This window comes from Lepus europaeus, chromosome 6 (genome assembly GCF_033115175.1).
Source record: "Lepus europaeus isolate LE1 chromosome 6, mLepTim1.pri, whole genome shotgun sequence".
NCBI classification, from domain to species: domain Eukaryota; kingdom Metazoa; phylum Chordata; class Mammalia; order Lagomorpha; family Leporidae; genus Lepus; species Lepus europaeus.
The window spans coordinates 54498826-54526225 of NC_084832.1; the positions used below are offsets into that span (position 1 = coordinate 54498826).

General features: G+C 47.6%; 1 protein-coding gene across 1 annotated transcript; it reads left to right on the plus strand.

The window, feature by feature from the left end:
• On the plus strand, positions 1–27400 carry CNMD (chondromodulin). The gene is given in 8 exon segments (XM_062195319.1): positions 1–169; positions 451–591; positions 6635–6775; positions 14349–14462; positions 18139–18292; positions 21811–21836; positions 21838–21978; positions 26873–27400. Coding segments are annotated over 8 exon segments (1083 nt in total). The 5' UTR covers positions 1–16; the 3' UTR covers positions 27086–27400.

The window sequence follows — 27400 nt, forward strand, 5'->3', positions numbered from 1 at the left end:
CGCGCGCCGCGTTGAAATGCCCGGCCCGTGGGGGCAGCGGGGCAGAGCGCAGCGCGCGCGCCCAGCCTCCGAGCGCCTCGCTCAGCCCGCCGCAGCCATGCCCGAGCGCTCCGACAAAGTTCCCATCGCCCTGGTGGGGCCCGACGACGTCGAGTTTTGCGGTCCCCCGGTGAGTCCCGCCGCGTGGGTGTCCGCCGGCAGCGGTTTGCGCTGTGTGTGTGTAGGGGGTGGCTAGGGGACACATGGTGGGTGCCTAAATGCGCGCGTGGGGTGTGCACGGGATGCCCAGACCGGGGTAGGGAGCACCGTACAGCTGGAGGACAGCGCGGATCCCACGGCGCTGGCCCTGGACCCTCGGGAGGGCGCCGGAGGAACCCACCCCGATTCCCGGGGGGCGCGGGGTTCGCGGGGCGCAGACGTGACCGGGCCCTCTCGCACCCCTGCCCGCAGGCCTACGCCACCGTGACGGTGAAGCCCTCCAGCCCCGCGCGGCTCCTCAAGGTCGGGGCCGTGGTCCTCATTTCTGGAGCGGTGCTGCTGCTCTTCGGGGCCATCGGGGCCTTCTACTTATGGAAGGGGAGCGACAATCACGTAAGTGCGGGGGACCGCGGCGGGGGCCTCTCGGTCGCACCCAGGTTCCCCCAGGTGGAGCCCGTCCCGCGGGTCCGCGAGGGGCCCCTTAGCCCCGGGTCACGCTTCCCCGGCTCCCCTAGGGACATCGCCTTCCTTGTGCCATCCGTGCCCACTAGCCGCTTTCTGCCCGCCGTGGAAAAGCAAGACAGGGTTTTCTGTGTCTTAAACACAGAGTAGTGGAGATCGCCACGGACGCTGTGCCCGGCCACGAAGCCGCCGTGTGACCCGAGGAAGGCCTCGGTTTACTCATCGTGAAAGCGAGAAATGGAGGTGCCTGGCCTCTAAGACCCCTCCCAGCTGAAAACTCTGTAAATGTCACCCTTAGGGCAAAGGTCACGGAGGAATATGCGGCCCCATCATTGAGGATGAATTTTGATCTTTCAGGAGGGGTGTGTGTGTGTGCGCACTTGTGAGACAGGGACAGAGAGACAGACCCGTCCATTAACACTCCCCTTTCTCTCTCTCTCTCTCTCTCAAAAAAAAAATAAATAAATAAATAAAAAATAAAATAAAATCTCTCTCTAAAAAAAAAAGGCTAACTTCCTTAAAGGAGGCAAGTGTCTTTGAAAATCAATTCTGACCTGGTCACTTGTGATTGAATGGTGGATGTTTCACTAAAAGCTGTCCTATTTTTTTGTGTGTGCAACTGTTTATTTTAAAGTTCTGTGGGTTCTCCAGGAGTGCCCGGCTCCCTTCTAACTTGACTGGGCATAGTTCCAGGGTTCTTGTACTCACCTATGTGAAAGGGGGCATTTTATCTTGATGACCATTGCCAGGTCTGGTATGAGCCTATTTCGCTAATGGAGAAGAATTCCATCTCCCAGCGTGCACACAAAGGGCTTTCACATCAGCATCCTCAAAGGATCTGGGACTGCTGGTCCCCCCCCCCCTTCTCCCACCATGAAATTCAAAGCATGAACGGATTCCAGTACTTAGAGAAAATGGTGCTGAAAGCAATTCAACCATTTTGCACATCACATCTTCTGTAGTCACTGCATAATTTGTATTTTTAACTCAAATGCCTAATGTAGATAAGCAGGCCATTTAGCACCAAGTCTGTTTTAGAGAACATATCAAATTTGCAAGCGTTGGTTTGTGAGATTAGGATTGCACTGTGTTTTGTGTGTTTGAAAAGTGCCTGCATGTTTTGTATTTTAAATATAGAAGCCAGGTCGGATGCTCTTATTTGAAAGCAGCAAATCTGAACACGAGAATGTTTTCAATATCTCTATCTCTATTAACAGGATTTAGATCATCTCAACTTGGGGAATTTTTTTTTTCATTTATGGGAAATTCATTTGAGAATCGGACAGGGAGAGACAGAAAGAGAGAGACACCGCAAGAGAGAAAGACCAAGAGAGAGTGTTCCATCTGCTGGCTAACCCCCTAAATGCCTGCAGTGGCCAGGGTTGGACCAGAGCTAAGCCAGGAACCAGGGACTCAACCCAGGCCTCTCACATGGGTGGCAGGGACCCAATTACTGGAACCGTCCTTGCTGCCTCCCAGTGTGCTGAGTCAGAAGCCAGAGCAGGGATCCAAGCCGGGTTCTCTGATGTGGGACAAGGGCATGTTAGCCAGTATCTTAAGCACATGTCTAAACATACCCCCTCTCCCCGCTTTGGGAAATTTGATGGCATTAGAATATAAACGCTATCTTTAAGAAAACCTTAATAGTATAGGTTATTTGGGAATTTAAAAAAATAGCTTTGCTTTTTAGTTTTGCTTTGGTAAAGATTTTGGCCATGAGATTATATTAAAATGAATATCGTTTGGAATGTAATTATTCAAGACAAACAGAGCTTACTGACAGACTTCTAAAAGGAGAGATTCAACAATCATCAGGAATAAGTGGGCCCCCCTTTTTCATATCTTTACTGCAAGATGGTGGGTTGTCTGGTTCAAGAGCACGGTATGAAATTTTAAAAATACAGAGGAATAGTGAATCTCATTTTATTGCCAACAATCAAAGTTACTGCTATTTCCTGTACAGACAAGAGAATGAAAAAAACATCATGGAAGGTTTTTTTTTTTTCCTCCCAAAATGTCCAGTGTGGATCCATATTACTTAAGCCTGAAAAACAAATCACAAAATACTAAAAAGAATAAATGTGGCATCGTCCACGCACAGCGCACGCATGGGGCTGCTTTCCTTGAATACAAATCTAAATAATCCAAACAAAATGTCATCAAAAAAGGTTAGTCTGTGTGGAACAGAAAGACCTATCAAACCAAGTGGATTAACCACTCTTTGGGGCTTATCTGTGCCTCGGCTTCTTTGTTTATAGAGGAGAGCCAACTGTAATTCACCTCCTTTCCCTTGCCTGTGGGCAAATGCCCTTAGGACAGCATTAGTCACATGTAGCTGGAAGACTGGGAACCTTCAGAGCACTAATAATCAGGAGACAACTGACAGGGCTCAAAGATTGAGGCCATGCTTCAGCCCCATTATTGTAAATAGAACAAGGCATTGCAATACGGGAAATTGCTGCTAATATGAGATAACTGACAACACACCCTGTGGGATAGGGGGGAGGAGATCCTTGCTGGGGGCTTTTCTTCTCAGACCAATTTTTCCCAGACATTTTCCCAAACTAATGTAATTAATCTTATAAAACCTAGGTCTTATTAAAAACTCATTAGCAAATATCCTTGGCTGCGAAAGGCACCATATTGAGCAGAATTTTGGCAAATAATAAACTTCATTGTACTGGGATAGAAATAGCCTTAGGTGCCAGCAGCTCCACGGGCTTAGAGCAGATAATGCAATGGCTGGGTCGCTCCAGCAGCCCAGCCCGGAGCCCAGCACTTTGGAAACTGCAGACTCCCTTCTGCCCTCCCCTCCCAGTTTCTCCCATGGCCTCAGGAGGGGCACAGCTGTCCGGGTGCAGCATATTGCAAGTCCAAGATGGGATGCAGTAGCTGGCTGGGGAGCCTTTGTTGGAGGGGAGGTGGCAAGGGTGATGGAGAAGGAAAGTGACATTAGGACCACAGGTCACTCTCCTTATGTTACCATTCCAGCTCCTAAGGATCCCTAGGAACTTGGAAGGGATTAAGTTCTTAAATGTTGCATTGCCTTATCGATAAATGCCTACGTGCAGTGCTTTCTTTCCTTTTTTAAAAGGAGCCTCTTGTCACCTGAGCGGAGGATGCGTTTGCCAGCAGGAAGTCGCACCAGAGCTGTCTGCTGGGCTCCTTGTGACAGTCTTCATTAACTCCTGTGAATAGTGGCTTCTGGGAGAGACCGGACAGCACACAGCCTGCTTTCTAAACCTTACCTGTGGCCCAGCCAAAGAAAGCAGGTTTCCTTAACTTGGCTGATCATAAGCACCAGCCGAGGGGCCAAGTGAAAACAGCCTGGTGGGCTCTGCTCTAGCTCTGCTAACTCAGAAGCCCTAGAAGTGACTCTTCTGATCAGGCGAGCTTGGAAGACATCGAAGTTCCACAGAGGGAGGGAAGGAGGGGCGGGAGGATGGCTGAACAGAAACACGGGCCGAGCCTTTCTGTCCCACTGAAGGAACGCTGCTACCCAAGAAGGGTACCCCAGATGGCAAAGCTATTTCTGCGTCTCTGCTGAGCAAATCAAATGGTGCTCTGTGGGTCTTGTAATAATGAGTTTTCTACAAGTCATGAGCCAGTAACAACAGATACATAGTCCAATGTTTGTCCCTGTAGCAGTCACTCTTCATAATGAGGGAGAAAATACACTTGAATTGAATCCCAGATACTTGCTTTTCTATCCAGCTGACCTGACATTAATTAGCAACTGTCTTTCATCCATTCTCATTCCTTCCCTTTTAAAGATTTATGTACACACATATTTATAAAAATACAGAAATGTAAAATTTATGTTATGTACAATACCAAGATACTTCAAAAAGTTCATGGAAAATCAAATTAAAAGATAAGTTTATTTTAGTACCAAACATTTTTAAATCTATGCATAGCATTTTCATAATATGCATTTTCCATGAACTTTTTACAAGTCTCTCATAAGCATAGACAAACTTATTTTTTAAATCCATTTTTCACCGACTTTGAGGTGCCCTCATACAACACACACACACATACACACACATATACTGTGTCATACATATAAGAAGTAAGAAATCCACTACCGCCTCACCACACAAAGACCTAGCAGGGCACAACAAGCTGAGCAGGAGCAGCAGTGGATTATTTTTAAGCCAGCGTAGTAATAAGATGTCTAAGTTGGGGCACAGTGTTGTGTCTGTGTTGTGGCACAGTGGGTTAAGCCACCACTTGGGATATCCACGTCCCATATCAGAGGGCTGATCTGGGTCCCAGTTACTGCACTTCTAAACTTCCTGCTAATATACCTGGGGAAGCAGCAGGTAACAGCCCAAGTACTTGGGTCCCTGCCACCCACATGTAAGACCCAGATAAGTTCCAGGCTCCTGGCTTCCACCTGACCCAACCCCAGATGGTGCAAATATTTGTCGAATGAACCAGTGGATGACAGATTTCTATATGTCTCTCCCTATGTCTCTGTGACTCCTCCTTTCAAATAAGTAAATTGGTTTTTAAAGTCTACGCTGAGACTCCATTGGATCATCTAACTTAGTGGATGCTTTTAAAAAACAATATTAAGAGGTGGATTTTTCTAACAAAATCTTACTGAGAAATGCAACACGTAACAGAGCCAGTCTGATTGGATGATGGGTGAACAGGGAAGGCACTTCACAGTCCCACCTGCTCTACCATCTCACCTCTGGGCCACACCTGTGCAGCCTTTGAGCTCTATGCACATGGGTGAAAACCATCTACGAGGTCCAACTTCTCCATCTGCATTCAAGGCCCACTCCCAAGACCTGGGGATAAGCGGTGTGGTCACCTGTTTTTCCTATTCCTGGACCAGTGCTCCTCTGCAGTGTCACATTCCCTCCCCCTCTCCCTCACTCCCTGCACATCTCATTATAACAAAATGCCCTACACCATATGCCTGTCCCACAGGGTCATTAAGTGAGTAACTCCCATTTGGAATTGGAACAGATGTGCACATTGACCTTGCTCTCTACAAATGCTACTCTATATCAAGTCTATTCTAGTCCTGTCTGCAGTTCTAACTATATGCCACACTCCATGCCTAACCTTGACCACAGGATTGCTTAAAAATATGAAATATTTTAAAAATGCTTTGCATGTTGAGATGCCACTGCAGACTGGTTCAGACTTGCCCAGTTAGCCCTCTGCCTCCTCAATTTCCATTTATCGATCAATGGTTCTCACTCCACCCAGCTGCATGATAGAACTGAGCTGTAAAGAAGGACCAGTGCTCCCTACAGGTTCAGATTTGATTGGCTCAGGATGAAACTCAAGTGTGGCCCCTGGTGAGTCGACCCGGTGCTTCTGATGTGCAGCCAGGATTGCGAAACACTGAGCTATTTGAATAAGTATCCAGGGATTATCAAAGGCTTTACCTTTAAGGTATTTTTAAAGAAATCATTGTAATGAGGCCGGCGCCACGGCTCACTAGGCTAATCCTCCACCTTGCGGCGCCGGCACACCGGGTTCTAGTCCTGGTTGGGGCACCGATCCTGTCCCGGTTGCCCCTCTTCCAGGCCAGCTCTCTGCTGTGGCCCGGGAAGGCAGTGGAGGATGGCCCAAGTGCTTGGGCCCTGCACCCCATGGGAGACCAGGAGAAGCACCTGGCTCCTGCCATTGGATCAGCGCGGTGCGCCGGCCGCAGCGTGCTACCGCGGCGGCCATTGGAGGGTGAACCAATGGCAAAAGGAAGACCCTTCCCTCTGTCTCTCTCTCTCTCTCACTGTCCACTCTGCCTGTCCAAAAAAAAAAAAAAAAAAAAGAAATCATTGTAATGCGTGACTGGTGTAGGATGAAGACCTTGTAAATATGTTATTGTAAAGGAAGCTGGCACATATCTCTGAAAAATATGAGCGGTACCTCCCCCAGTGCGGGTCTCCAAATAAGGCCTGACTTGCTGGGAACAGAAAGCATCACTAACTCTCATGTTCCCTTGCAGATTTACAACGTCCATTACACCATGAGTATCAATGGGAAATTACAAGATGGGTCAATGGAAATAGATGCTAGGAACAACTTGGAGACCTTTAAAATGGGAAGTGGAGCTGAAGAAGCCATTGAAGTTAATGACTTCCAGAATGTAAGTATATTTCACACATTTAGAGAGGGTAACCAGGCAAGCCTTGGGGACCCTTCTCATTCAAGGAGAAGCGGCCTCTCGCACATGCACATCCCACTGATAACTGGTTTTTACAGCAGCTGTCATGCCACTAACATGTGTCGGAGTTTATTCTCTTTGAGAAAGAACCACACTGAAGACAACACTTCAGGGTTAAAAACTCAAACGCCACCCCCCAAACCTACCTATATCACATTCATGCACTTCAGGAAATAACTTCTGGTTTTAAATTTTTTGCTTCTAGGAGATAAACAATGCGAGCTTAGAAATCAAAATAGAACTTGATTTTGAAAAATGAAAAAAAATCACAACACCACAGCACTGGAAAAAAAAAAAGCATGTTCTGGGAATGATAGAGTCTTGGCAGAAAGATTTGAAAGAACTATTTCTTTCCCATCTGTTTTCTCTAATGTGGTGGATAAAATACTCAAATCCTCCTAGAATGCTGCCATGCCAAAAGCTTGAATTTCTAAAGAGGTGAGAATTGTTAATGACCTCTCCTCAGTAATTGGTGGGGTCTGTGACATACTTTTCTCAGTTTTTCTAATTTCTCACTGAAGCCAGTGCATTGGCTTGGGAGACTCGCCTGTGATGGCATGTTTGCTGACCATGGCCTATTCCGGGTAAAATGCTCGAATCTTCTTTGAAAAGAAGACTGTTTTGTTTTTACAAAAAAACAAAGTTAATTTACTAGCAGTTTGAGACATCAGGCTATGCAGCAATGCTTCAATATTCATCTGTAAAAGAAACTGTCTCTCCTGTTGGGTACATAAATGTCTTTCTCTCCCTCACGTTCTACCCATGGGGACGAGGCATCGCACCTCTGTTAAATCGGCACAGGCAGCAGGTAAAACTTTATCGGGAAGAGGGGCTCTTGCAAATAGTGTCTCTTCTGATATTTTATTGGTCCACAAACATCTCATTGACCCATCTTCCTCTGACTGATGAGAAGAACTGAAGATGTTTTTCATTTGAATGAAAGCACTCCTCTGGTTGGTACCCAAACACACTTCACAAATCCTTCTGAATACCCAGCAGATGCTAACGTGAGAGCCCCTGTGATATAAGACCTTATTTGATGATGACAAGCACTGGCTATGTTCAGAGTGATCTCTGCCCTGGGACAGGCTGTGCAGCTCCGTGTGTGCCCTACTGCACTTTATTTAGTCATAGCTTTGTAAATGGTTCTAGTCAGTGCACAAGTATAATTTCTCCAGACCGATTAAAGGCTTTTACTGCAATACCCAGGATAGGGTGAAAACAGTTTTTCTTCGTTTATACTACTCAATATAAACTAATAAAATGTGACTCCTCCACTGACATCATTCAATCCAGCGCAAAACTGAATACAATGAGATGCCACAATATCAAGATATGCAAAGGGAACTACAAAGATGAATAAGAAAAGCTCCATCTCTCTGGACATGGCCATGTATCAAGAATATCCTTTTAAAATATTTTAATCCCAAACCTGTATTTCTGTTTTATAATCCTTGGGTTCTTTCTAATGACGGTATCGATTGTGTTTTGTTCTCATAGACCAACAGGGCTACAAATATTTTATAAACTGATCAATTCTCTTTGATAGCTTCCACATATCTCTAAGTCAGAACTGGTGAGTAGAACATTTTTTTGATGGATAGTACCTGTTATGGGTTTAAGCAAGCCTGGACTTTGGAAAACACATGAATCAGCCTCTATGGTACCTGCTTTATTACTTTCTCTTATACTTTAAAGCATCAATCAAATTCAGGAAGAGTTGATTGAGGCCTACTGTGTGCAAGGGGCAGTTTGAGCATGGGGGATGCAAAGATGACTGGCACAGAGGAATGGCTTTGGGTCAACCTTGGAGACATACTGTGATAAGATGGGCAGAGCACTGTGGAGAACACCAAGAGGAGGCATTGCTGCCGATGACTGGATCAGAGCAGGTGTAACAGAGGCACTGATAATTGAATCAGGTCCTGGGGAATGATTAGGGCTTCAACCGGCAGAGAGGAAGGGATGGTAGGGAGGGGGTGGAGAGGAGTGCTTTCCAGGCCCAGAGAAAAATAACGCACATGAATGCACAGGCCTGTTCCAGAATTCCAAGTAGCCCACTGTGGCCAAATGTAGCGAAAAATCGATGAAGATGAAAGTGGGGCCAGGTTATGAAAGGTTCTGAATTGTGAATGAACAGTCTTCCTGTTTGCCCCGGGAGGCACCAAGATCTTAGCAGAGCCCAAGGGGAATGAAGAAAACAACACACACACAAATATACCCTGAAAGAGATAAAAATCGGGTTAGTTCATAGTGCATAAGTGTGTTAGTCAATTTCCTGTTACCTTAAAATACCTTGGAGGAACAATCTAGGCAGGAATAAGGGTTATTTTTGCTTACAGTTGTGGAGGCTCACAGTTCAAGATCAGTTGACTCCATGAGGCTGGCATCTGATGGAGGCTGGTGAGGTCAGAACAGAATCACACAACAGGTGGGGAAGCAGAGAGACAGGAGCGCACTCTTCCTTCACGCACTGAGACACAGGGGTGGGGAACACCTGGCCTGCAAGCTGTATTAGGCCCACAAAATCATTTGGTCTGGCCTCGCCAAGGCAACTGAAGGTGGGACTCAAAATCAATAAATCTACAGCATGCTAATTTTTAAGTTGGTAATCTTGGATGGCCCATGAATGATGCTATAAATATCCAAATGGGTGTCACAGAAGAAAAGTTCCCCACCCCAGCATGGTCTCTGCTTATAATGCCACCATGATTTGGTCATGAGGCTCAACTCCAGCAAACTTAACCCAGTTCAGTCACTTCCCAAAGGGCCCACCTTCAATGCCAAATTGGATGGAGACTCCACAGTACATGAATCCACTAACAACCGACTTTGGGGTTCAAACATCTGCATGAGTTCAGGGAGTCAAATCCTATCCAATCATAACAATGGGTTACATTCTAGAAGGCTACATCTTCACAAGCATTAGAATTGGTTTAAGCATTGCAATCCCCACAGACTCAATGCCCGATGTATATAACAAAAATTCTGTTTAGAAATTAAAAGAGAATAAACACTGGTGGGCATATGGGTGTTTATTGTACAATTCTTTGACTTTTGTAAGTATTTGAAAGTCTTGATTTAAAAAGCTAGAGGAGAAAAGTATAGCATGACCTGTCTAGTTGGTAAGTAGGTTGTTGATTTCAAAAATCAATATAGCTTCCAAATGTAACATAAGGGAAAAATAAAACGAAAGTAATTCAGGGTAAAATATGGACTTCCTATGTAAATGCTCACTCAGCCTGATGCACAAGACATAATAAAGTCAAGCCTTGCGCCCGTAGTTGAATGATTTCCAATGCTGCAGTCTAAAATGCAGATGGACGTGAGTGTGTGTTGGTAAATTAAATGCCATGGAATTTTCTCAAGCAGTGGACAAAAGTGCTGTTTTCTTTCCATTTTCATAGTAATTGCATCTCTAGGGAACTTGCACTTTAAGACTCTGCTAAAAGTCACTTGGTGTTGCTGTGTAAAACAGTGCTGGGGTCTAGGCAGGAATACTCAGCAGCAGGCTTGCCCTTCAGACTCAGCTCGGGACTGCCCCAGGCTCTGCAGGACTGCCATCCCCTGGCCCCTACCCCAAGGAAGCCAGGAGCATCCCAATCTTTGTGACGACAGTCCTCCAGACATCTCGAAGTCATTCCTCTGGGGGCGAGACTCTGACCCTTCTTGGGAATCCTTGGTGTAAGCTATAGAAATAAGCAAGGTTTCCTTAAGAAAGAAAATCTGTGCAGCTGAGGTGAGGCTGCCTGACGTTTGATAAGAGTGTTGCATCTTTGAACTCTTCCGTCATTGCCTTTGTTAGCAAACTTCCTCGTTGTTCCCAGCTCAGGAAGGCCTGGTTTGTCTGCAAAAAACAGGTTTGCTTGGCTTTCTTGAACTGCACTTAGTTCCCTCTGTTTAATCTCTTGCTCGATCTGCCTGCTTGATGTGGATTTGTGCTAGACACGGTGGTTAATATGTGTGAATCCCTTCCCACAAGTCGGGTCCCCGTGGGGTTTCAGTTCTCTGCAGCGGGTGTGCTGTCAGAACTAACTCAACATTGGATTCAGGTTCGGGGCTGTGAATCTCACAGTAGGATCACCGCTCTCCCTCTCGATATCATCGCGGTCTGATGGCGCTTCCTGCTGGCGCACCTGCCAGGCAGAGGGCACGAGTGTTTGAAGTTGAAAGAACACAGCACACAGAGAGACATTCACCGCTCTTTCCTGCCTCCCGTTTTTCCAGCGGTGACTCCTAGATTTACATGCAGAATAAGAGGGGCAGACTTTTGGAGAGCACTGGTTCTCAAAGTGTGTTCCTCAGGTCAGCGCCTCTGAGAGGGACCTGACCCAAAGCTCTGTGTCTTATATAACAAGACCTCCGGGTGATTCGGATGTTAAGGGAGAGTTTGTGCGCCACTGGTAAACCGCTGTCCAAAGGTTATGGGGTCACTTAATAAACAAATCCCTTTCTCCCTAAACTGGTGGGCCTCACCCTTGGGGAGTGGCTGAGACGATCATTGCTGGACTTGGAGCCATGTGTGTTCCTAAAACTTCTGCAGGGCACTCTGGTGCCGCCAGGGCCCTGGCGGAAATGAGTTGTGAGTGCAGGGGCCAGCAAGGCCTCAGGGTTCATAGAGGTGCTGTAGGGAGGAAGAGCCTTCCCTCTCTGTCGCCCAGACTTCCCCAGGGCTAGTGGAGGCTCCGGGCTCTGAGCCTAAGGTTAGACCTTCCCATGAAGGTCCTAAGGTCCTCCAAGGTACCGTAACTTCTCTTCATTCTTCATTCAGGACTAAATCCTGAGCCAGGGCCCCTAGATTTCTACTTTTTAATTTTATATATATATATATATATATATTTTTTTTTTTTTTTTGACAGGCAGAGTAGACAGTAGAGGGAGACAGACAGAGAGAAAGGTCTTCCTTTTTGCCATTGGTTCACCCTCCAATGGCCGCCGCAGTAGGCGCTCTGCGGCCGGCGCACCGCGTTGTTCTGATGGCAGGAGCCAGGTGCTTCTCCTGGTCTCCCATGGGGTGCAGGGCCCAAGAACCTGGGCCATCCTCCACTGCACTCCCTGGCCACAGCAGAGAGCTGGCCTGGAAGAGGGACAACTGGGACAGGATCGGTGCCCTGACCGGGACTAGAACCCGGTGTGCCGGCGCCGCAAGGCGGAGGATTAGCCTGTTAAGCCACGGCGCCGGCCTAATTTTATTTATATTTTTTAAAGATTTACTTGAGAGGCATAGTGACACAGAGAGGGGGAAAGCTCTTTCATCCGCTGGTCCATTCCCTAAACAGCTACAACAGCCCAGGCTGGGCCAGGAGCCCTGAGTTCCATCTGGGTCTTCCACATGGGTGGCAGGGGCCCATGCACGTGGGCCATCTGCTACTGCTTTCCTAGATGCATTAGCAGGGAGCTGGGTCCGAAGCGGAGCAGCCAAGCCTTGAACTGGCAATCTCATGTGGGATGCTGGCATTGCAAGTGGTGACTTAACTCACTGTGCCACAACGCCTGCTCCAGGACCCCTAGATTGCTAAGTGCTTTTTTTTTTTTTTTTAAGATTTATTTATTTATTTGAAAGGCAGGGTTACAGAGAGGCAGAGGCAGGGAGAGAAAGAGAGGTCCTCAATGTGCTGGTTTATTCCCCAAATGGCTGCTACCACCAGAGCTGGACCGATCTGAAGCCAGGAGCTTCTTCCCGGTCTCCCACATGGGTGGGGACCCAAGGACTTGGGCCATCTTCTACTGCTTTTCCAGGCCATAGCAGAGAGCAAGATGGGAAGTGGAGCAGCTGGGACTCGAACCGGCGCCCATATGGGATGCTGGCACTGCAGGGGGTGGCTTTACCTGCTACGCCTTTTTTCCTCAACTCCAGCACTGACTCCAGACTTCTCAATTCTGTATCATCCCGACATTTGCCTCAACAGAAGATTGATGTGGTTTGGATTTGTATGGCTACATTATCAAGGCATATCATTTGTAGACTTTTTATTTGAAAGAGTTATGGGGAGGGGAGGGAGACAGAGAGAGACAGAGAGGGGGATCAATAGAGATCAATCTTCCATTCGCTGGTTCACTCCCCAGATAGCCGCAAAAGCCAGAGGTAGGCCTGGCCAAAGCCAAGAGCCAGAAACTTCTTGGCTTCCCATGTGAGTGGCAGGGGCCCAAACACTTGGGCCATTTCCTGCTGTTTTTCCAAGGCCCTTAGCAGGGAGCTGGATCAGAAAGCTGGGACTGGATCTGGCGCCCCTACGGCATACCAGCGGTTCGCAGGCGGCTTTCCCCACTACCCCACAACACCAGTCCCCTCATTTGTACATGTTTAACACTACTTTTGGCCACTCATTTGTTGTGAAACTAAAACCAGCAAGGTGACAGCGAACATTCTTGGGCCAGAACGTACTGCTACCCTATGTCTTCTGCAGGGAGAATTGGGGCCGAGCTGTCCACCCAGACGGAGCCCTGCGGCTGATGTGCCTCTTGAGGCTGGTCCCTAGGCAGAGGAGGAGACACTGTCTATATCTCACAAGGGCCAAAAAACAAAACGTCCCCATCTTTGCATAAGGTCTAGGAGCAGAGTTCAGCTCCCAGTGCTGTGGAGAGCTTTCCTATTTACTCTGGGCATGGTAACTTAGAAAAAATTCTGAACTCATGGACTTCATTAATTAGACCAACATCTTTTGAGAACCTTTCAGTGAATCAGCAAGAAGGAAAAATAAAAAGAGCAAAAGGTTCAGAGGCTGATCCTGAAAGAGACTGATCCTGGTGAGGGCAGCCTAGACAAGGTGGTGAGAGAGATGAAGACGGGTGGGAAGGCAGAGGCAGGGGGGCCCACGTGGCCTGGGACATTCAGGGAGGGCTGCATGGACAAGCGGGCACTTCCTCTGGGCTGCTGGGTAGAGATGGCCAAACCCCTATGCTCCATCTCCATGCAAAGGTCACCCTCTCCTGGTCACCTCCCTGATTGCTGTGTAAAGTACCATCCCTTAGTCCTACTCTCTCTCTCTCTCTGCCTTAGTTACTTTATCTCCATTAAAAAAAAAAAAAAGATTTATTTATTTATTTGAGAGAGTGAGGGAGAGAGAGATCTTTCATCCACTGGTTCACTCTCCAAATGGCTGCAACTGCCAGGGCTGGGCCAAGCTGAAGCCAGGAGCTTCATCTGAGTCTCCCACATGGGTGCAGGAGCCCGAGCACTTGGGCCATCTTCCACTGCTTTCCCAGGCCATAGCAGAGAGCTGGATTGGAAGTGGAGCAGCCGGGGCTGGAACCAGCGCCCATATGGGATGCCAGCGCTGCAAGTGGCAACTTTACCCACTACACCACAGCACCGGCTGCTTTATCTCTATTTTTTTTTTTTATTATTGGTCAATCATGCTAGAAGCTAAGCTCCATGAAAGCGATTTCATTTTTTGTTCATCCCTATCGCCGGCACCTAGAACAGCGCCTTGTTCACAACAGACACCCAATCCATTGAAGAGAAATGAACACTGGATACACTTTCGCTTCACAGGGCATCACCGGGATCCGTTTTGCTGGGGGAGAGAAGTGCTACATCAAGGCACAGGTGAAGGCTCGCGTCCCTGAGGTGGGCACCGTGACCCAGCAGAGCATCTCTTCGGAACTGGTGGGTACCCTCGGGGGCAGGACTGCGGGAGGTTTGGGCAGACCTTGTTTGGAGGCAAACCCACACCCCTGCAGCCTCTAGACCCTGGATCAATCGTGATGGGAACCTAGGTGCTTGTCCTGCTGTTTCCAGGGCATCCTTCTTTCTTGGTACAATGTATTTAAAGGCTTAGGGAAGCCATGTTGGAAAGCGCATAAAGGGGCCTGGTGCTCACTCAGCTCTTACTTGCCTGGTGGTAGGGAGAGATCTGATCAGAGATTAAGACTCCACAAGATAGAATCTTCTTTAAAGGGACCTCCGAAGCCTTCCCGCTTCAGCCTCCGTCAGCGTGGGAATTCCTCCTGACACCGACAGGCTTCCCGTGCACCGAGCTGTGATTGGTTCCTGTTGGTTCAAGGTCAACCCAGGGAAGCTACCTGACATCATATCTAATGCCTTTTCCATGTGCCAAGCCTGTGAGCTTTAATCTTCCCTATATAACTCCCCTTGGAACTCGGTTTTTAAAATTTCCTCTTAGAACTGCACACAGAGTCACCTTACATCTTTATAATACTTTAAGGTTCACGAAGGGGTCACATTCATTTTGTCTTCCACTTGAGTGTGGCAGGGTATGGTGGAAAGAAAGTGGGTGATGGAGCCTGAAGGGCGTGGGTTCCATCCCAGCTCTGACACAGGCTATGGATGAGGCCTTTCTCAGCCTCTGTTTTGTCTTCTGCAAGCTGGGGGTATGCACACTGTGCCCGTGGCCCTAGAATCTACTACCTGGTGAACAGACGGTTCTTGCTCAGTGTTTTTAATTCTATCATCATCATCTTCAAGCCCTCCCATATCCCTGAGAGGGAAGTGAAGCAAGATTAGCTCCCTTAAGGCAAAAGAGGAAAAATATGGGTAAGCAAAGGTGCCTGGAAACTGATTGTTTGCCCCCAGAGGAGAAGTAGCAGGTGGTGTCTCAAGTCAAAACAAAACAGAACAGAGGCTAACAACAAACCTGTGAGTCTTAAAAGCTGGCTACCTTGTCCCCTGTTTCCCAACATTCATCCTGTGAGAGGCTTCCCTGGCCTCGGGTCCAGTCCTTGTCTCTGACCGTGGTCCCCCGTGTTCCCCACGAGCTGGGTGGCGCAGAAACAAAGGGTGTGCTCTCACCGAGAACTTGCTAATGCTGAGAACAAAGACGGGCCAAGGCCTCCTGGGCTCTGACCCTTGAGCATCCCTTCCTGCATTCCCCTTTTCTGACATTACAGACTCCAATCCCGCCCTGTCCCCCACACATGGACAGAGGACTGCTTCTCCTGGGCTGCCTTTCACAAGGACCACCTCCCCAGCCACAGCGGACTCTGACCTGATTACATGTCTGCAGTGTGTTTCTTTTTTCAAATGAGTTCCCTTCCCTCCCCATCCCCGATTTAAAAAACAATATTTTGCCACTGTAGAAAATTTGAGAAATACATTAAAGTATGGAGAAGAAAATCACTCACAATTGTATAATCCACAGGTAGCCAATGTTAACATTTTGGTGGGTCTCCTGCATGTGTCACATTCTGTTCAGAGGTAAAGTCAGACTTCTGTGCGTTCTTATTATTGTCGCTTTGGTTTTTCTACAACGCAGATGATGATGGATGTGGTATGTGTCATCACGGGATTGTAAGTCTCATTCTGGAATACTTCATTGTACCTCAGTTGTCAACCATCTCTGATGGTGGTAACTGAAATAATGATTTTGAATTCTAAATGATTCACTGCGCTATTTCTGTATTTAAATTTTAAAAATGTTTTTATTTGAGGCAGAGGCCGGGGGGCGGGGGTGCAGACAGACAGACAGAAGAGAGCTCCTGCCTGCAGGCTCATTCCCCAAATGCCCACAACAGAGCAGGGGTAGGACTAGCAACAGGAGTAAAGAACGAGATCCAGGTAACCTGTGAGGGGGGAGGGACCCAGGACTGGAGCCTTCCCTGCTGCCTCCCCGAGCCTGCACTGGCCGGAAGCTGGAGCTGGTTCAACCCAGGCACACCGATGTGGGCTACGGATGTCTTCGTCAGTACACTAAACACCTGCTCCTCTTTTTGCATTTAAATCTTTGTCTGCGTCTGAGTCTTAGACCATAGAGGTGGGTTATTTATCTTGTGCTTCAGTCATTTATGTCATGTATAGTGGATCCTCTGCTAGACAAAAAAAAAAAAAAAAAAAAATCCAGACATTTGTGTACATAAGGTATGTGTACGGTTGTAGGAAGCGGCAAAGTACACTTCGAGTAACTTAAACAGCTAGGGGTTGGGTTTTCTGCATAGCAAGCAGTGTAGAAACAGGAGGTTGATCCAGTGGCCACTATCTCTGCGATTTGTGGGTTTTTTTTTTTTTTTTTTTTGACTCTTTCTTTCCAGCTTCCAACAGGACAGCACTGCCCAACCTCACTCTGACTTCCGAAGTCAGGAAAAGGCTGAGCAGTGCCAGCCATGTGTCAGTCAAGGGAAACAAAGGCCTCCAAGCCCTGACACAGACGTCGGCCTGGATGGGCCTGGTTAGCGCCGGTCACCCGGGCCCCTCCGACCTCTTAGTGGCTCCCTCTCCCGGCACTGGGCACACTGCAGCCTCCAACAAAATCACTCTTGTCTACAAGGAACCAGAGAGAGGCAGGAGGTCGGGAGGCCACCGAAGACCAGGCCTGGAGATTGATTTAACATTCTTGGCTTGTAGGCTGCATCTAAATGCATTACCCCAGGCATCCCACTCTTCCCCACACACTTTAGACCGTGATGGGGGAGACTTGTGCGGCAATTGCTCTCATAAATGTTTCATCAGCTCTGTATAACTTTAAGAAGCTACTGTACTCAGAGAGCATTCATTTCCTGCATGGAGTCATTTAATTTAAGGTAAATAACTGGATTACCTGCGTGTGAGCTTCCTCCAATAACCTGAAGTTGTTTTAATGCAGCCATAGCCTGAGGGAGAAGGAGTAAATGAAGTGCTGCTTTTAGCTAAAAATAAGGAGAAAACATTTTAATTTCTCCAACCTATTACAAACTAATAAATACATGAAAGCAAGAACCTGGCAAAACAGATTTGTCTCCTGGGTTATGAGGCCGGTCTCAGCCTCTCACAGTAGAAGCAAATCCAGGGTTTAGCTTTTGAATCTCAGTGGTGCGCTTGATGCGAGGAACATCTGAACCCTATTTTGTTATAGCTGGGAAATGGAGAAATGGTTTATGTTAAATAACACTTTGAACTGAAGACATTAAAGAACCAATCACTTGCTTTTTCCAATTGTTGTTCCGAAGCCGCAGAATCAAACCCCATAAGATTTTTTCACTTCAAATGAAGGGCTCCTCTATTCTTTACAGGAATCCGGGGTCCATTCAATTGCTTTCCCTCAAAAACAGCTTTGATCAAAAACATCAGATTAACCTGAATCTCTAGGCTGGTATCAAGTAATTTTCACTCCAGCCCAGGACACACATATTCACACGTCGCAGCTGGATGTGCTGAGCACTGTGAAGACGGCCAGCTACAGAGAGATGAGCAACTTCCTCTCGAAGTGCGTGTGCGCTACGTGCACACCTGCACACACTCACACAACTCTCATTTCCAAGGCAAAGTCACCCTCTAGCCACCTGCGACTGCTCACGGCACACCTCCCACCGTCCCCTGTGCTCAAATGCATTTCGTTTTCACTCGCCCACAGGAAGGCAAGATCATGCCTGTGAAACACGAAGAGGAGGCTCTAGTCTGGGTGGCCGTGGGGCAGCCTGTCCAGGACAACAGCTTCTTGAGCGCACGAGTCTTAGAACTCTGCGGCGACCTTCCGATTTTCTGGCTTAAACCAACATATCCAAAAGGTAACTTCTTAAATGATCCTGATACCCCTTGCAACACTCCTAGCTCCTGTGAGCTTGGGGGTGGGGTAGGGGGACCTCTCCAGGCCGGAGCAGGTAGGGAGGAGGGATCTGGAGGCATGCGCAGAGTCCCAGTAATTAGCATGAGAAAGAAAAGAAGGAAGAGGACAGCCTGGAGGAGGAGACGGAACAGCCTGGCTGCCTGCTGCTTTTATTTACGACACTCCCACTTCTTTCTGCTCTTGCCCTTAATCTCCGTTGTTTGTGCCTTCCAATTTTACCCTTTTTTTTTTTCCCTTCCCAAGGCTAGAATCAAGGGACTGGGAAGCTGTCATACCACCAACTCTTTATGATGGTCAGACCTAGAATTATGGGACAGCCAAAAGCCTCTCTGGGTACAGGCTGAGATTCCTCAAGTTCATGGCTTAAACAGCTGCTTCCAAGCCCGGTGAGAACTAACACAGGGTCTCAAGTGAGGGAGCAATCCTTTGGGCTGTTTTCCCGTGACCAAGGGCAGGTGAGCCCTGCGGGCCTCACTCCCCGCACCCCCAGTTTGCAGGGGGCCTCTCCCTCTCCCTCTCCCAGGCACTCACCACCCTGGTTTCCCAGAGGCCTACTGTGTAACTCCTGGGCCGAGCTATGCTTTCTCAAAGATTTTTCTGAACATCAGGAGAGAGCAGCATGGAATTTAAAAAAACAAAATATAGACATTGAGGCCACTAAGCTTGGTGGTGGTGGGGGTGACAGGAGGAGGAATGGACAGTGTTTAATCGGTGCAAAGTTTTCATTTTTTGCAAGATGAGAAAACTTCCAGAGATGGATGGTGGTGAGGGTTGCACAGCAATATGAAGGCACTCAATGCCACTAAACTGTACACTAAAAACTGGCTAAAACAGTACATTTTGTTATGCATTTTGTTCCAGGAAAACAAAACTAAACCCAGCAGGCTTAGAAAGTACCAGTTTCTGACCCTGCCATGACTAACTTAGCCTTAGGGTTTACAAGTCCTCTTCTGTTCCAAAGGCTGCAGAAGCAGTTTCTCTAGCCTGAGAGTCCGTGTCCGCGTGGGCGGCGGCGGAGCCTGAGGCCGCGTGTGGGTTCAACTGCCACTGCTTTTTGCAGCTGCGGGGGCGGGCGGCAGCTGCCACCTGCGCTGTGTTGCTGCCGTTCCCGCTTCTGTCCGCACGGGGGAGCTAACGTTCACAGTACGGCCACCGGCCAAGTTCGGGCTTTGCATTCCCCACCTGCCTTAGCCGGGAATGGGCCTTCTAGCTCTCCACCACCCAGGAACTGCCACCTCTTATAGTCGAGATGGCCCAGAGTCCCCTGCACCGTCACCGTGTGCCGCTCCCCCTGTTCACACTCTGTCTGAGGATGAGCCTTATCCAGAGAGCTGATTCCCGCAGCCAGCACACAGCTGTGCAGGCCCAGTATGCCCCACAGTGCCCAGAACAGGCCAGAATCCACGTCCTCAATGGGGTTTTACGTTGTAGCAAGGGAAGACAGCAGACACGCACTCAATCAGGAAAAAGTGTACAGTATGATAGGAAGAGCTATGGAAAACCAACAGGGCAGGGTAAGGGGGTGGGGGCAGGGACGGTAAGAGAGCCGAGCCTGGCACTGCTTGGAGGCCTAATGCAGTGACTATCTTCACCCCCAGGTATAGAGCTTTTCCCCAATGATGACGTTCAACCACGTGCCCGGGTCCCTCACAGCCCCACGCAGGCCCACATGTTAAATATTCAATGCCCCCTCCATTCATACAAGAATTACATACATTATGTTCACTGGAAACACACCCCAGATTAGAAAGGGATTAATGTTAGGATATCAATAAGATGGACCATCACGCACATTTCAAATATCATACCTGTTTTAAATGGAGTTTTTTTTCCCCTAATCTCTCATAAGTGCCACATATTTTGCAATAAAAAGCAAGAAACTCCATCCCCCTCTGAAGATGCCTGACTGCCCACCACCTAATGCTAACGAAAGCCCCCTCGCCCCATTGCCACTGCAGGGTCCCGCAGCGGCTGCCCTTGGATCTTGAAGCGGGTGGTCATCAGTGTCACACAGTTGTGTTATCGGGGACACTGTGACTGATGGCTGGACGCAGGTTACGTGAGCAGGACGAGAGCCGATGGTGGCTGAGCGCGGACTGTGTGCCAGGCACCGACCTGGGGGCTGCATTTCATGCTCACCACCACTGGGGCAGCTACTCGTGTCCCCATGTTACAGGTGAAAAAACTAAAGCTCATGGAGATTAAGTCATTCACCCGGGGTACATTCAGAAAAGACGTAGATTTGTGAATTGCATCCAGGTTTCCCTGCTGCCTCTCCAGGCATACAGATGCCAACCATAGCTTTGGAAAGTATACTTAAGTTCTCATAGATAATAAAGCATGGTACAGGCATCGTTCTCTAACATTTGAAGGCTTATTATATGCCAGACACTGTGCTTGCACCTTTAGACAGGGATTCTCATTCACCCTGGGATTATCCTGTACACTACCCAGTTCTCTGTTTTAGATGAAGCGCCAAAGCTCAGAGAGATACCCCCGTCCACACTGTGTGGCACACTCCACCTTTAACTCAGGAGCCACCAGCCATGCTGCAGGAGCCCCGAGGCAGTGCGGTGGATCAGAGTTCACGTGTGACCCTTGGCTCTGCCACATATCCTGAGATCCTGGCCAAGGCACTTGGTCTGAGACCCGGATGCCTGTACAGAGGCATCTGTTTCTTCTATCCCATAGGATTTTTTTTAAAGAATCACTCGAGATAATATGTCCCTTGCAAGCTGTAAAACTTCATGGCTTGTCTCGCCAATCCATTAGGAATACACAGGGCTGCAAGTAGCAGTTACCGCAGTGACAGGGATTTCAACAAGTGCGTCGTGTGTATGTACTTAAAGTCCGGAGATGAGCGGTCCCTGGCACTGTGGCGCACTCTGCCAGGCCACCAGCTCTTTCCAGCTGACCTTCCTGGTGTCTGTAGCACTCTGGCTCAGAGTGCCTAACACCGTGCCTGTGTAAGCCTGTGCCTAACACTGCGTGCTCACCAGGTGGCGCTCATAACTCCAGATATCACATTTGTGTTCAAGAAAGGAAAACAAGATGGAAGAAGGCATGTGTGTCCCTTTCACCAAGGAAGCCAAAGCTTTCCCAGAAACTGCACTAGCACACGCTGCTTGCGTCTCACTGGTCAGAAATGTCACTCCCAGTTGCTCCTAGTTGCAAAGGAGCCAGGGCAAGAGTGGTACTTCATTTTCTCAGCTCCTAACCCGAAGGCAGGCAAAGAAAAAAGATTGAGAATGGATACCTCCTCAACCAGTACTAGGCCACCAAATAGGGTTAGTGTATGCTTAACTACTAACCCAAGGCTTTTCTTAATACAAAAACCATCACAAAATTAAAACGTATCTTTTCATGCCTACTTAAGGACCTTATGTTTTTCATGTTGATAAACAGATCTAACTTCCTTAATACGCAAATAATGGAATTAACTTACAGAAATTTTTGCAGAAATCCAGAGAGAAAGAAGAGAGGTCGGTGAGAAAAACTGTTCCCACCACCACAAAGAGACCGCGCAGTGGCCCCCGGGGCAACCCAGGTACCGCAAGAGTGAGGAACGAGAGCCGACCCAGCGTTCAAGAGGACTCGGAACCCTTCAACCCCGATAACCCCTACCACGTGCGTACCTGTGTTATCCTCACACACTCAACTCAGGCGGAGCGCAATAAACCTCACCCAACAGGTGCTGCCGCTCAAGGTTCTAAATGAGCATGCAAGCAGCATTTCGAATTCCACTACTGCTAATGAACTATTTTAAAATACATCTGAATCTGTTGCGACGTTTAGAGTTAAGGGTGACAGCACTTAGCCATGGCCTCCGCGGTGTGAGGAGTCTGGCCCTGCACTCAGAGTTGTTTTCTTGTGGAGTCCTAGGCAAATCCACGGAAACAAATTCATATCAAGAATTGGATTAGAAAATGTTTCCGAGAGTGTGCCCTGGGGGCATCTCGTGGAATGAAAGTATTCTCTTTCCTCTTGTATGCCCTTTTTATTGCTCCATTGGACAGACGTGTGTTAAATACCTGTTCTTTTCCAGGCCCCATGCACAGTCAGGAGTCAGTTCTGCCCCCAGGGCCTCTGAGTCACCGCAGGGGACAGACACATATGGAGATAAAAATACTTGGTCTGAGGAGATATTTCTGAGCTTGACACCCAGGTGCTAAAAATGCCAACCTTTTTTTTTTTTTTAATTTATTTTTTTGACAGGCAGAGTGGACAGTGAGAGACAGAGACAGAGAGAAAGGTCTTCCTTTTGCCGTTGGTTCACCCTCCAATGGCCGCCGCGGTAGCGTGCTGCGGCCGGCGCACCGCGCTGATCCGATGGCAGGAGCCAGGTGTTTATCCTGGTCTCCCATGGGGTGCAGGGCCCAAGGGCTTGGGCCATCCTCCACTGCACTCCCTGGCCACGCAGAGAGCTGGCCTGGAAGAGGGGCAACCGGGACAGGATCGGTGCCCCGACCGGGACTAGAACCCGGTGTGCCGGCGCCGCTAGGTGGAGGATTAGCCTATTGAGCCGCGGCGCCGGCCAATGCCAACCTTCTACAGAATGTTATTTACCATTATTATCCTTTGTCGGGAGTGGAAGTAGAAGTTCTTACTTGTGCCTTTTTAAAATAAAAGAAAAATGCATATGTTTTAAAACAGCTCAGTAGGGTACAGTAAAAAGTGTGTCCCTGCCACCCTGCTTCTCCCTGGAACAGCCTACTTACAATAAACGCCAGTTTATTTGTGTGTACACACACACAAAGTTAAACAAAACACTTCTATACTTGGCTTTGTTTCTAGTTGCAGTATTTTGGAGATTTTTTTTTTTTTTTAAAGATTTATTTGAGAGGCAGAGCAAGAGGGAGAGACAGAGAGACGTCTTCTGTTTGCTAGTTCACTCCCCAGATGGCTGCAATGGCCAGAGCTGGGCTGATCCAAAGACAGAAGCCAGGAGCTTCTTCTGGGCCTCCCACAAAGGTGCAGGGGCCCAAGGACTTGGGCCATCTTCTACTGCTTTCCCAGGCCATAGCAGAGAGCTGGATCGGAAGAGAAGCAGCTAGGGCTTGAACCAATGCCCATGTGGGATGCCGGTGCTGCAGGCTGCGGTTTTACCTGCTACACCACAATGCTGGCCCCTTTGGCGATTACTGTCTCCTACATAATACCTCAATCATTTTTTAAATTTTTAAAAATTTATTTGACAGGTAGAGTTATAGACAGTGAGAGAGAGACAGAGAGAAAGGTCGTCTTTCCATTGGTTTACCCCCCAAATGGCCGCTACGGCCGGCACTGTGCCAATCTGAAGCTTCCTCCTGGTCTCCCATGGGGTGCAGGGCCCAAGCACTTGGGCCATCCTCCACTGCCCTCCCGGGCCACAGCAGAGAGCTGGACTGGAAGAGGAGCAACAGGGACTAGAACCCCGTGCCCATATGGGATGCCGGCGCCACAAGGCAGAGGATTAACCAAGTGAGCCACGGCGCCGGCCCCAATATCTCAATCATTTAATGACTACTATTCACTTAACTGTCTCCCAGTGTATGGATAGATGTACAGAAACTTAACTAGTTCTGTCTTGGTGGGCATATATTTCTCTTTCTTTTGCTACTGCAAATACTTTTACAGCATACAATCTGGTACATGACTCCTAGGGTTATGGGAAGGAGTAAATGGGGTGCTGCAGGCAAAGCTCTCAGCACAGAGCTGGGCACAAAAGCAGCTCAGCACTAGCTACTGGTACAGTATTCCTCCTATAAACATGTAATTATAAAATATATCTATAAATACCAAAGCATGGTTAGTGTGTGGGAATTTTATTTATTTATTTATTTATTTATTTATTTATTTATTTAACAGGCAGAATGGACAGGGAGAAAGACAGAGAGAAAGGTCTTCCTTTTTGCCGTTGGTTCACCCTCCAATGGCCGCCGCGGTAGGCGCGCTATGGCCAGCGCACCACGCTGATCCGAAGGCAGGAGCCAGGTGCTTCTCCTGGTCTCCCATGGGTGCAGGGCCCAAGCACTTGGGCCATCCTCCACTGCACTCCCTGGCCACAGCAGAGAGCTGGCCTGGAAGAGGGGCAACCAGGACAGAATCCGGTGCCCCGACCGGGACTAGAACCCAGTGTGCCAGCGCCGCTAGGCGGAGGGGGAATTTTACATTTTAATAGAGGGTACCAAGTCGCCTTCCAAAGAGTCAAACCAACTGCAATGTGTCTGAAAATGGCAGTAAAGGAATCCACTTATTATCAAACTTTAAAAAGACTTTGCCAATCTCTTGGGTGTTAATTATATCCTCTGGGTGTTTATCTTGTCTGTCTTTAATTATGTGTAAGGTTATCTTTTCATACGCTAAGGCGTTGCTGTATTTTTTTTTCAATACAGTCTATTCAATCCTACAACTGTTTCATGTGTTGCAAATGTATTTGGGAGAGATTTAGAGCAAAATGTATTTTCTAAATACCTCAAGGCTTATCAGAAAATTCAGGACACCACCGTTCTTCATTCCCTAATCTCAGAAAATAAAAAATAAAAGTCTGAATAGGCAAACAGAATTTAATACAGTTTATTCCCTCCTGGCTGGGCTGGCTGAATCAGGCTGAGGGTATTAAGGCATCAGCCCCTCTACAGAGGGCTGCGGGTGACTTCTGTCTGCCCTGCACCACACACTCCAGCGGGCCACACGCCTTGAAACTCCAATTATGTTTCTTCCTTTATTGTATGTTGAACTCTACGCAGAAAATGCTTAGAACATTTCCCACTTGACCTCAGTCCTTCATATACTCCTTTATGGAAAAATCTTAGAGCATCCTCAGCTTTTCTCCCAAGTTTTTAGTCCTGCAACCAACCCGGCAAGCCCTCATTAGTGAGGAAATGCCTCTACCAACAGGCCTTCTCTTCCCGCCTGCCCTGGAGAAACCAGCTACTGTCAATGAAGCAGTTGTCTTCTTCCTGGCCTAGATGAACCCAAAGGGGGAGAAACTCGAGTCTGAATAATTTCTAAAACGAATGACGTAGAGTAAGACGGGTGTTTGGATGACCAATTTGAACACAGGCTGTATCACAGTATATTAGGGAACTGGTAGGTGTAGTAACAGTGTGGTCTATAGGGAAATATCCTCCTATCTTGTAAGGTATCTTCTAATGTATTTACGGGTGGTATGTCACACTGCCTTCAGTTCTGTTTGAATTCACTTCTGAAAACAAAAAATGTGACAATGGACTAACAAGCGTCAAACCTAGCTGTACATAATTTTCTCTACTTTCCAGTTTCTTTGAAAGTTTTAATAAACCCCTCTATCCAAAAAGGGAAGACTTTTTAATATTCCAGAATCACTTTATGCAGGAAAGAGCCTTAAATTGTCAAGACTTTGCATTAAAGTTCTTCTTGGCAATGTTCTTCAATACCACATTAAATACCGAAGCATGGGTTATTGTGTGGGAACCTCTACCCCTAGAAATTCTTGAAAGGAAACCCAGATGTGCAGCTGGGCAGGCTTCCTTCATTGCATGCCCTCTCCAGCTTGAGCATGGAGCATTACTTCACAGGACTTCGTGTTTATGTCACTATAATGATGGCAAAGTTTAAGCTCTTGATTTTTTTTTTTTTTTTGGACAGGCAGAGTGGAGAGTGAGAGTGAGAGTGAGAGTGAGAGTGAGAGTGAGAGAGAGAGAGAGAAAGGTCTTCCTTTTTGCTGTTGGTTCACCCTCCAATGGCCGCTGCGGCCGGCGCACCGCGCTGATCCGATGGCAGGAGCCAGGTGCTTCTCCTGGTCTCCCATGGGTGCAGGGCCCAAGCACTTTGGCCATCCTCCACTGCACTCCCGGGCCATAGCAGAGAGCTGGCCTGGAAGAGGGGCAACCGGAACAGAATCTGGAGCCCCAACCGGGACTAGAACCCGGTGTGCCGGTGCTGCTAGGCGGAGGATTAGCCTGTTGAGCCACGGCGCTGGCCTTTTTTTTACCTATTTTTATGGAGCTTTTTCCTCAATAATCCAGGCCCGTTATGCCTATGCAATTAACAGCCTAATTCCATTGCTGATATGAAGGCAGGACAAACTAAGACTTGACAGTGTTCTCAGAGCCAGTGCGACTGGAATTAAAACCTGTGGTTTGCCTGGATAGATGACTTTCAAAATGTGCACCCAAAGAACCCTGAAAACCATGACTATAAAAAGGCACCAGTGTTCCACTGGCTTACAATTAAAATGGCAGCAATACTACTTCCAATCATGCTTACTTTTAATTTTCCTATCTAATACAAGTGCAGTCACTATTAAGTGGTAACTAGCTCCTTAAAAGCATGGAGAAATTTTAAGATTTGTTAAAAAATATTTTTCTGCTAATGACAGGTAAGTTAGGGTTGCTTGTCAGAAGGAATTCTGAATGATGGCAACTTACAAGATTTAAAACTCCTAATGGAGGATTATCCTGATTTCTTATAGCAGTCAAAAATTAAGGAAATTTGAAATAAAGCTGTAACCTTCTCAATATGAAGAAAACACAAACAATTCTCTTTTATTTCACAGCAGCAGGAAGGGGAAAGCATGACATTCGACCCTAGACTGGATCATGAAGGAATCTGCTGTATAGAGTGCAGGCGGAGCTACACCCACTGCCAGAAGATCTGTGAACCCCTGGGGGGCTATTACCCATGGCCTTACAATTATCAAGGTTGCCGTTCGGCCTGCAGAGTTGTCATGCCATGCAGCTGGTGGGTTGCCCGGATCTTGGGCATGGTGTGAAGTCACTTTGTGTATCAGGTGCTGTAAAGAGGTAACTCAAGAGACAACCAAAGAAGCATGAGACATGCTGATGCTGAAGGGACCACAAAGTGTTTTATACTCAACCTGAGCAATGTTATTCTAGACATTTTTAACAGAGTTTTTTCTCAACTGCTTTCCAAATCTTTAGTTTACGCAAATATATCGAAAGGCTGGTTAAAGTCTAAAATGTCATAATCCTTTATTCACTACTTTTCAATTGCTTTGTTTTGCCAATAGGTTGGCTTATAAATCTTGCTAAACCATTTTGAAATAAATATGAAAATTTTAACAATT